The sequence below is a fragment of the Lolium perenne genome, chromosome 2, assembly GCF_019359855.2.
Source record: "Lolium perenne isolate Kyuss_39 chromosome 2, Kyuss_2.0, whole genome shotgun sequence".
NCBI classification, from domain to species: Eukaryota; Viridiplantae; Streptophyta; class Magnoliopsida; order Poales; family Poaceae; genus Lolium; species Lolium perenne.
In genome coordinates, this window is record NC_067245.2 from 289,967,485 (window position 1) to 289,979,334 (window position 11,850).

Sequence of the window (11,850 nt, forward strand, 5' to 3'; positions counted from 1 at the left end):
ATTCCGTACTATATATACTATTAATGTCGGGGTTAATATTTTCCCTAAAAAGAAGGATTTTCTCATCATATTTCATTACGGCATTCCACGAAATACCTAACAGAACGGGGGGAAATGCAACCATGTCCTTGTGAATCCCTCGTGCCTTCTTCATCCGTCATGACCTATTGGATCCCGCCTAACATTGTTGCATCTAGATCTTAAGAACATCTCCAGTCGCGTCCTCTAAAGGGTTTTGGGTGCGCCGGACATTTTTTTCGTCCCCAGTCGCGCGCCTTAAAGCTTCCTTCCGCCCGGCGCTGCCCAATATAGTGTTCGCCGTTCCGAGCCCGTCCCCGCTCCACAAGGAACGCTCCCTCGTGCAACCATGTCCTTGTGAATCCCGCGTGCCTTCTTCCCTCCTGGTGAGCTATAGGATCCCGCCTAACGTTGGTGCATCTGGATTCTAAGTTATCAAGACTAGGATCCGCAGCTACGCAAATGAAAAAAATAATACACATATACACTACTAGGGTTGTCTGAAGCCATCTACACGTGCACCGCCATAGCTTACATGAACAACGGCCTAGAACTAACCCTTCTTTAATGTTGCTATGGTACACCGTCACAACTGTCTCGATGACGCAACTGGTGGAAACTCGTCCCATCATTTGTTTTTTGTTGAGTTGGGAATGGGACAGAAGAATATAACATACTATATAGTTTGCATCGTCATACAATAGAAGAGATGATTTGTTGACATTTTTTTGAATGATGTACATCTAGAACATGGATATTAATTTCTTCGTTAGACTATATTACCACACTTTTTCGATAGAAAAAAATATACTAATATCGTGAAGATACCAATTACACACAGCCTCTGCAACAACAAGATATTCAAAAACGTCAGAAATGCACATAAGTAAGAAAGAAATAAAAAATAAAAAAGAGAAAGGGAAACAAAAACTCCGCTGCAATATTGAACCACTCGCAACACTAACACTTTATGTCGTACACTCTTGGATGGCTATTCCTATTTTAGAGATATATATAGAACAAGCATATGAAGCGTGACCATTCATCATTCTTTGAGATTATAGAACACCCTCTCGGCCATTATAATTACTCCCTCCGTTTCGGATATGTAAGATGTTTAGCCATTTTCTTTGGTTCACCTAAGTTTGTATCTAGTCTATTTTTGGTATGTAGGTTCAATAACTTTACCTTGTATCCAGTCTATTTTAAAAATACATCCTACATAAGTGCATGGAGAGAGTACAATTGTATAGTACATATTTTCTCAATCACAGATGCAGCTGAGATGCACACGAGTGGGGAAAAGGCCGATCTCCCACGAAGCAACCATTATTCCCAAAGAGCTCGTCCTTTATGCCAAAATATCGCTTTCGTGATCGAGTTGATCCAAACCTTAGCGGCTAGGTTGCATCACAGAAATGGTGGGGGACACATTACCGGTCAACCTGTAGTGGCTGTTGTGTGCACATGAACCTCTTCTTCCTTTTATGGTCTCATATCTTCGGTCATAGAAGACCAGCGCATGCAAAGCCTCCTCAATCGAGAAGCCGCGATGGGTCAGGCCGCCGTGAAGCAGTACCTCGTGCGGAAATGACCACTCGCCGTCGATCGAGTCCGTGAGCCGAAGAACTCGGGTCCACCGAACGACAGGAAGGTACCCCACCCGTCATCGTCGTGCAACGAACGACTCTGCCGTTTTAGCAGAGGAAACACCGCGTCGTGGTCTCGTGGGTGATACCAGAACACAAAAGCAGAAAAGAATTGTCCCCTTCGCCGCGAAAAGTATATTTGGCTCCCGAGCTTCAGTGCTCTCGCCATTCTAAAAAAAATTAAAAAATATTTATTAGTTATCAAAAAATCTGAAAAATAATTCTGTAGATTGTTAGTGATACGTCTCACAATCATGGAAAATCTCAACCCAAAATTCTTTTTAATTTGAGCTAGACAAAAATAACAAAATCTGACATATTTTTGTAGATTTGAAAATGACTACTCAGATCTGCACTTTTGTCTTTTTTGTGCAGCTTAAAATATAAAGTATTTGAAATTGATATTTTACACGTTTGTTGGATACATTATTGGCTATATGTATATATTTTTTTTAGAATTTTTTGAAACTCAAAAATATGATTTTTTAATTTATTTTAAAGACGAGATCACTGGTGCCCATGTGCACCAAATCTCTGTCCCCTTCGCCGTTACAGCACCAACAAAAATAGGCCTGCGTCGCACGGCAGACGTCGTCAGGGCCAACCCTCGTTTCCACGGAAGCAATAACTATTCCACTACCGTGTCAAATACAACGGCTAGAGGGAAATAATACACGGACGGACGGGACATACAGCCCACGTACGCGTATGCATATATATTAACGTACCAAACTGGTTTTCTTGCCTACCGAAACCACTGCTTTCAATTTAATAGTAACAAAAATACGGCCGCTGGGTTATAACGTTTTTTTTTATGTACACGTATGTGATGCATTATGCTGTACACGTCTGTGAGGCATCCAAGACGTTGTCTTTTTCCTGCGGGATTATGCACTAAGAGCTTCAGCCGCATCTCCTAAAGCATCCTCCAAAAAACGCTAGATCGAGTGTTTGAGTAGCGTATTTTATTCGTGTCGCGTTTGGGAACGTCGCTTCCCAAACCGCGTCTCCCAAACGCCACCCCAAACTTTTCAAAATATTAAAATATTTTTATTTTATTTTTATTTCAACAGAGAGAAAAGAAACATTTCACAAACTAATACATAATTTGGAATATGATTTACACAAACTAACACATAATTGGAAACATGGTTTACACAAACTAACACATAGTTGGGCACATAATTTTACACAAATTAACACATAGTTAGGCACATGCATTTTGCTGTACACGTCTCTGATGCATCCAAGAGGTTGTTTTTGTCCTGCGGGATTCTGCACCAAGGAAGTTTAGGATCAGTTAGGCATGAAAAGCCAACTCGTAACCGTGAGTTGGTGTGTTTTTGCTAAATTGAGCGAAAGAGAGGTAATTGACACGGTCATCTTAACACTACTACGAAAACAGCTGACAGTGGCTTACTTGTTTTAGCCGGCGATGCGCCACTACTTTTTCGAGAGAAAAAATTGCTCATCTTTTTTCTTGTTTTTATTTTTTGAATTATTTGTTCTCTAACCCTAGCCAGTGGCTACAAAGGGGGAGATGGATCAACCGCCAGAGAGAAGGGATGGGACGACGGGAGTCAAGAATGGAGGAAAGGAGGGAGGAGGAGAAGAGGTTGGAGAGAAGGGAGGACGCCAGAGAGGAGGAGAGGAGGGCGCCGAAGAGGATGGATGAGGAGGAGAGGAGGGGGTGCATCGAAGAAGAGCGCATGCGAAGGAGGATGAGATGAGGGATATCGATGGTCGCCAAAGACGAGGAAGGAGAGGAGGCGGGGTGCTTGAGACGAGGAGGTGTGTTGAAGAGGAGGGAGGAGCCGGAGAGGGGAGTATCTTCATGTGCAGAGAGAATGGGAGGAAGAAGGGACGTGGATAAAAATGTGTGGATGAAGGAAAGTAGTGTGGCCCTAAGTCTTGTCCATTTAAAAAAATTGCAATAAAATCTAAAACATGACAAAACTTCACTTTTCTTTTTGATTTTTAGGAATTCAAAAAATCGGTAAACATTCATACACTGTTAATTTGGATGTAACTTTTCTGTAGATTCCTTCTAATATTAAAAAAATTCATCCGACATCGTCTGCAAAATCCATAGCCGTTTTCTATAGATTCTTTCTCATATAAAATACTTTTTGCAAAACATATCAAAATTCATTTTTGTTATTTTTTCTAACAACTAGATTACATAACATATGGATATTTAAAAGGATTTTATATAACAAGTAGATGTACTTGAATATCAATGAACAACAAGAGTTGTGTGCGATCGAAGTTAGAGTTATAAGAAAAGTCATCTTGAAAGATTACGCCTTGTCTGGAGTTGCAAGGTGAGATAAAGCTACTTCTCGAAGAAATTTTAAATAATACTAGATGAAACAAAAAAACGTTAATAAGGATTGATTCGTAACATCAATACACATATTTTTCGTATAAATCATATTTTAAACAGACCAACCATTTTGTAAGTCGGAAAGGATGAAACATTGTAAAATTTTAAAGTGATGTAGATTAAAACAAGGTTACCTACATGCTTGTATACTTTCAACCACGAAGGGCCCACTTTCGCGCTCCCCAGAGCTGACCATGGAGAAAAAGCCGATTCGGCTATTCTTTTGGGTCAACTTTTGCCTGCATCTGAACTACTTCTAGAAATATACCAGGATTTTTTTTCGTTTGGCAAACATCCAATTTTTTTGGAAAGTGTATTTGACACATGAGCACCAGTGCTCTTGATTTTTTAAAATCATTATGTTTAGATTTCAAAAAATTTGAAATTAAATACCCACATATATATAAACATTCCTAAAGTACGGTAGAAATTTTGGAGAAAACTATGTTGTATTTTGAGCTATATAGAAAAGATAAATTTTTAACAAATATCTACCCCTATATGTAGCTATAAAATTTTTTTTTCATGTAGCTCAAAGTATAATGCAATTTTTACCGAAACTTCGCACAAATATCTAAGACATATGTATGTATTCATGGAATAAATGTGATGATATTTTGAAACACATATGTACAGTTTTTCAATATTTTGAAAACAAAAACCCATGTGCACCAAATCTGCTTCCCCAGTTTTTAACCCAAGTGATGTAAGAAAGAGCTTCATGGGCAACCAATTACGTCCTAGATCCATAATGCTTTTTACACAGTTGCTGAAAACGTTCGTGGTGCCTCCGAGAAATTCCGATAGGGGTTCTAAGACTACCCACATGTAGTAGGTAGTATTACATATTTCATATGGGTAAAAAAATCGAAATGCTACTAAAAATAAAAAAGATGATAGTAGTATCATAGATAGATCCCGCATCATAACACGGTATTAGAAAGTTTAATGTCAAGTATAGGTCATATACATGGTTTATATTGAGATTCTACAAATCAATAATAAATATAATAAAAATATGATATAACTATATAACCTACGATACTACTATTATCATATATACTAATCTACGACATTAGCCACTTTAAGTCTGTGACTAGTCTAAAGCTTACCGTTCAGCACGAGAACCACATGTCGTGGTTCCCCTACTTGTGGACCCTGCGCGTGTGCTTGCGGCCAGACGATCGTCTGCCTTTTCCTCTGTCAGGACTTTCCTGAATTTTCTTGCTGCAGACAAGTACGTACGTGCACGTGTCCATACGTAATGGACGATTAGTCAGAGACGATTACGTACAGTAGTACAGCCATTTGACAACGAACGAATGGTACACACATGGACGGGATGCAAGTTTACCGCTTACCGGACAGTGGCCGAGAAGATCCTGTAGATGGCGAACATCGGTAGCACAAACAAGGTGGACGCCTGCAAAAGAAGGAGCAGCAAGCAAACTGGGTGAGTTCCGCAGGCCTGGTGAATTTTTTAGTTGTGTTCATTCCTTGCGGAACATCAGATTTTACCATCCACCATGCCAATCCATGAGCTGAATGTGGATTCAGCAGCTCGTTGCCCTCCAGGAAGCGGCCGATTCCTGTCTGAACCTGCATATATTGCACCAGTCATTTTGTTTTCTTTTCACGAGACAGAAATGAATTGTACAGTATGATCATTGTCAGTGATAAGTTCTGAGACATATGAACAGAGGGCCTTAAGATACGAAAAGTTAGCATATACTCCGTGTGAAGGCTGCACCTGACGATGGTACATGCTCGTCGGCGCGACAAGCCCTGTCCAGGCAGACATGACAGGTTTCGTATAAGGTCCAAGAACCACGCGCGCTCTAGAGAGATGAGGTTCAGACGCTGCGGCAATCCGAGCAATGTATGGCTCGGAGAACTTCTTGGATGCCTGATGAAAACCGTTCATGCTCAGAATCAGAGCTGAGTGGGTCAACCATACGTGCGAAGTTGCAATGTGATGAAAAAGGCTGCTAGCCTAATATTAAGATGCATGCAGCATCACCTGCCAGTAGTGATCTGCGAGCTCCCGCGTCTTCACCATACATGGTATCTCTGCAGGCTTTGTAGGCAGCACTGTTTTTCAGTGAGTTGAAATGAGCTTTGGCAACAGGCAGCAGTTTCTTCAAGACGCAAAAAAAGATTGCGCGTCAGAATGTCCACACGGATATTGAAGAGAACCAAGTGTTGGGATTAGTCAAATAGTAACCTACATCTTTTGTTGCCTGCAAGTGTGGTTCCATTAATCTTTGTCCATGTGCCAACGTCTCAGCGACCTGTCCACTCGACATTGTGAGCCACTAAGCGCAATGGCACATACTATTAGCAAACTAGGAGAAGCCCTAAGGCTGGTGCCAACGCACCGCCCCGCTCCCGCCCCACCACGTCAGCTTTTGGCCCACTCTCACCCCACTCTCACCCCACTCTCACCACACGGTGCCAATGCATGGGCTATAGTCCCCACTCTCACTTCTCTCTCCTCCACATCACCATTTCTTTTCCACATTAAGTTATTTCACTCGATTTTGTTTAGACATTCAAAATAATGCAAGAAAATATTTTATTCAACTTAAAATATTTCCGATTACATAATAATTAATAAATTGCATAATAAATATTAAAAATTACATAATAAATTTGAACCAGCAACGGCTAGCTGACGTGGACCAATCGCGTCGCGGCACGTCAGCTAGCCGTTGGGCACTCCCGCCCCACTCCCGCCCCGCTACCGCCCACTCTCGCCCGCATCCCGCCCGCCTCCCGCCCCGCTACCGCCCGCTCTCGCCCGCCCTAGCGCCCGCCTGCCTCCCGCCCCAACCCGCCAACACGCCGCCCAGCCTCCCGCCCCTCTCCCGCCTCCCTCCCGCCGCCAACGCGGGCGCCAGCCGGGCGGGAGCGGGCGCTACCGCCGGGCGCCCCGCCGGCGCCCCTCCCTCTCGTCCCGCCCGCCTCCCGCCGCTCTCCCGCCCCGCCCCGGGCGGTAGCGCCCCGGCTGCCGCCCGCGTTGGCACCAGCCTAACACTAGAGGAATATATTTGCTAAAATTCAATGCAAAACAAAAACCTTGTGCGTCAGAGCATCAAACACAGGTTTCCCGTGGAGATGCCATTTGGCAGATGCTAGCTCCTGCAAGTGCATGACATAAGGCTAAAATAAGGTTGAAAGCTACATCAATTCCCTGAACACTCCCACACATACCTGACAATGTACAGAGCGGGATGCGAACCAATACGGTAGCCACATGCCACGGACCTGAAAACAAATCATGCCGCTGCATTAGCATCTCTGAAGATCATTATAGGCAAGAGGCTCCTGCGTTGTAAGCTACCAAACATACACAACACATATGGGTCACCACAGTTGGTATGTAGGGTCACCACAGTTGGTATCAGAGCAAAAGCTTTGACCTTAGGTTGGAACCTAGTAAATGGGACGAAACGTTAGGAGTCAAATAGGATTAGTAAAGAATTCTCTAAAAATATGGTGTATATTCACTTGAGAATAAAACAATCATATCTTTTAGTGCGATAATTCTTTATTATCTCTATTATGATGCATTATTACTAATCTTATATATTCTTTCTATTCTACAGCCAACAATGGCAAGTTCACGTCCAGGACGAAACGTGAAAGTGGTGGACACTGAGTGAATATGATGGAGGGCTCGCAGATATTCTGCATGCCATGTTACTTGAATTTGGGTGCGATCCCCAGATCCAAGTAAAGAAATACTGGTTCTATGACGGACCCGTATTGGCTAAGTGTAGGGTGGGATTAAGACTTCCTGAATCCTTAGGGTTGAGCATAGTAATGCCAGCAGGGGAAGCCAGAACTATCCAAACAGCCTACCACATTGCAGTCATGAGAGCCATTACTGATATTAGGGAACATAAGACGAAAGAGCTTATTGGTTCCGAATTTAGCCACATTCCACACCTAGAGGAGGAAGATGACCCTATGCTTAATCACTTCAAGTATGCAAAACGCAAACCAGCAGAAGCTGCCAAGTACATGGACAATAGCCGCAACCTACTATCATTGTTCTTTCAATTGAACCATCATTTATCAAGGGCAATTGATACAATGTTAGAAGAGTTCACTAAGCCCAATGAGGAGGCGAAAGGGAAGGAACCAGTGGAGGATGAGATCAGACCAAAGTTTATTCAGCTGGTGATTACATTAGTATTGACCATCCTGAACAACAAACCACGCCAATTGCACCTAGGTACTTTCCTACTAGTTCCCACGGAGGATATGAGGGTGGAGAGAAATCTAGGAACCATCAGCGTTCCGAGACTCCTATAGAAAAATCAACAGGTTGGCGTTGGGGGTCAGACACAGGAAACTCCGGCGATCCAGTCGGAGATAATGCGGAGATGAATGAGGACGCCACAAACCAGTTCCAGAACAATCAGTATAGTAGGGGAGACTATGAGGAGTCTCCTATACTGATCGAGTCGGATACTGATGGTGAATCAGAAGATGATCCCAGAGAAAAATCTGTGGTCATTAACTGATTATTCAATGCATCATAATCCACCCATCGGCTGTACTCTCCGATGTCTCCGCCATAGGTGTTACCACCATCAGTATCCGACTCGATCAGTATAGGATACTCCTCATAGTCTCCCCTACTATACTGATTGTTCTGGAACTGGTTTGTGGCGTCCTCATTCATCTCCGTATTATCTCCGACTGGATCGCCGGAGTTTCCTGTGTCTGACCCCCAACGCCAACCTATTGAGTTTTCTATAGGAGTCTCGGAACGCTGATGGTTCTCAGATTCCTCTCCACCCTCATATCCTCCGTGGGAACTAGTAGGAAAGTACCTAGGTGTAATTGGCGTGGTTTGTTGTTCAGGATGGTCAATACTAATATAATCACCAGCTGAATAAACTGGTGTATGAATCTCATCCTCCACTGGTTCCTTCCCTTTCGCCTCCTCATTGGGCTTAGTGAACTCTTGTAACATTGTATCAATTGCCCTTGACAAATGATGGTTCAATTGAAAGAACAATGATAGTAGGTTGCGACTATTGTCCATGTACTTGGCAGCTTCTGCTGGTTTGCGTTTTGCATACTTGAAGTGATTAAGCATAGGGTCATCTTCCTCCTCTAGGTGTGGAATGTGGCTAAATTCGGAACCAATAAGCTCTTTCGTCTTATGTTCCCTAATATCAGTAATGGCTCTCATGACTGCAATGTGGTAGGCTGTTTGGATAGTTCTGGCTTTCCCTGCTGGCATTACTATGCTCAACCCTAAGGATTCAGGAAGTCTTAATCCCACCCTACACTTAGCCAATACGGGTCCGTCGTAGAACCAGTATTTCTTTACTTGGATCTGGGGATCGCACCCAAATTCAAGTAACATGGCACGCAGAATATCTGCGAGCCCTCCATCATATTCACTCAGTGTTGAGTCCACCACTTTCACGTTTCGTCCTGGACGTGAACTTGCTATTGTTGGCTGTAGAATAGAAAGAATATATAAGATTAGTAATAATGCATCATAATAGAGATAATAAAGAATTATCGCACTAAAAGATATAATTGTTTTATTCTCAAGTGAATATACGCCATATTTTTAGAGAATTCTTTACTAATCCTATTTGACTCCTAACGTTTCGTCCCATTTACTAGATTCCAACCTAAGGTCAAAGCTTTTGCTCTGATACCAACTGTGGGAGTCACGGTACCATTGCCAACTCTTCAGCCGTTAGTTTTGCTTTTGTTTCCAGTTCAGGGAGTTTTTCCTGACCAAAGCACATGAACCACGGATTAGCACATTACATTAGAAAGGGTTGTTTACAGCAATCTTCCTTGTGTACTAACCTCTGAGTGCTGCTGAAGATCACGCTCGAGCTCCTCAATTCTCTTCCTCTGCTCGATATTGATCTTCTCAACCTGAAGACGATGCGAATGACATCAGAAATCTGCGAACATCTCAGCACCAAAAGACATGCCACTTGTTCCGGCACAGGACAAATGTTTATACTTACACGCTCCAACTTGTGACCAAGTTCAAGCAGGCGTCTCTCCGCTTCCCTAGCCCGGGCTTCCAATAATTCCCCTTTCCTGACCTGGTCTTCCAAATCATTCCCCAGCCTCTCAATCTGTCCTCATTTTTTATATGTTTTCAGCTCTGTTAATATATTTGGGGATCGCAGCTGCAACATCACAGTATCGCTACCTACTTACTGAAGCTGGAGACTGGAATTGCCCTTGTATAGTTACCTGTTTCTCGAGCAGCGCACTGTTCGTGCTCGCCTGCACCACGGGTTCATCATCAGCCACATTCCTCACCTGATCACATCAAGAGCTCAATAATGTGTTGGACGGTGATCTTCTGATCATAATAACAAATGATGGGCAGAACAAAAGGGCAATCAGGTTGTCTACCTGCAGAGCCTCTAGCCCACTGACCAGCGCCGCGATCTGCGCCGTCTTCTCCCTGACGACGTCCTCCAGCTGCGAGGTCTCGTCCTTGGTCCAGCTGACCTCGTCCTCTACCACCCAATCAAACTCAGTTTTACATACTGTGGCTGCTGAACGAAGAACATGTAACTCATCTAGTACGTACCTAGCGCCGCGACCTTGGACCTGAGCCTCTGGATCTCATGCTGCTGCGAGACAGCCGAGACCGGGTCGCATTGGATGACCCGGACAGAGCACGAGAAGAGAAGGATCGCGGCGGCGATCAGAGCCGCGTGACCTCCTCCCATGGCTCGCGCTATGCTGCTATAGAGCTATGGCGTTCCCTCCTAGATGTCCACGATTCTTCAGGCTCCTTCTTCGATCAACTGCGATGCTAGGTGCTAGCGCTCTTTGCCTTGCTCTTGCCCGCCGAGGAAAAGTTTTAGCGGGAGCGCCCACGCGTCAGCACGTCAGTACGTCACCGCTGTTCTTTAATTCGCATGCGGGGGCTTCCGTTACAGCGTAATTGATCTGGAGTTCGCGTGTGGTTTCTTTCTCCTCGGGAGTTCATGCGTGTGATCCGGGAAGGACGGAAGCGCCAATAGTTAGATGGCAGGGGTGAGTTCGATCTTAGTCCGCGTTTCGCTCTCAAGTGCGTGGCGGTACACGTGGCGAATTTGCCGCGTACACGTGGCCTGCGCGGTACTGGGAGCCGAGGACACGTCGGGGGTGGACGCCGTCGTAGAGCTCCATCGTGTACGAGGTTCGGCACCAGGCTCTGCGCAATAGCGAACGCTAGGAGCCATGCAGCGTTTGTCAGAGTGTCCGAGAAATTTCTCGAATGCCAGGTTGATCTCCCGGTAGATTTCCTTAGAAACTCAAATTCTCTAGCAAGTAAGCACGCTGCATGAGTTTTCATATACTCGGTGGATCTTCACTCCCTTTCCGAAAAGTGTGACATGGGCATGCTGCCTCCACTTTCAGATTTTTAGAATGTCTCTAAAAATTATTATGTTAATAGATAGATATATACAGTACAGATGTATGTACAAAGTTTCGTTAAAAAATATGTTATATTTTGGGAAATATAAAAAAGATAAATTTCTGACAGTAAATGGTACTAAAATAGTATTAAAATAATATATCTTTTGGTCATAAATTTGTTTATTTTGTATATCTCATGTACATATCTATCAATATATTTAACGCCATAATTTTTAAATACATGAAGTGTGAGATTTTGAAATTTAAAAAAATCTAAAAGTGAAGGGAGCACTGGTGACCATGTGAACCAAAACCCTTCTCCTCTCTTTCTCTTTTAACTATAACCTATTTTAAATATTAAATGGGGGTCCTCACTTCTTCCCT

The 11,850-nt window shown here is 43.5% G+C and overlaps 1 protein-coding gene across 1 annotated transcript; it reads right to left on the reverse strand.

Annotated features, from left to right (window-relative positions):
• Positions 1-5,198: 5,198 nt before the first annotated feature.
• On the reverse strand, positions 5,199-10,816 carry LOC127329454 (uncharacterized). The gene is made up of 14 exons (XM_071825708.1): positions 10,649-10,816; positions 10,468-10,604; positions 10,303-10,371; positions 10,068-10,181; positions 9,901-9,972; positions 9,765-9,821; positions 7,267-7,320; positions 7,132-7,194; positions 6,870-7,083; positions 6,074-6,144; positions 5,804-5,959; positions 5,572-5,652; positions 5,415-5,476; positions 5,199-5,280 (listed from the first exon to the last, which is right to left on the reverse strand). Exons 1-14 carry the CDS (start codon positions 10,788-10,790, stop codon positions 5,199-5,201), a joined length of 1,374 nt encoding a protein of 457 aa, XP_071681809.1. The 5' UTR covers positions 10,791-10,816.
• Positions 10,817-11,850: the final 1,034 nt, after the last annotated feature.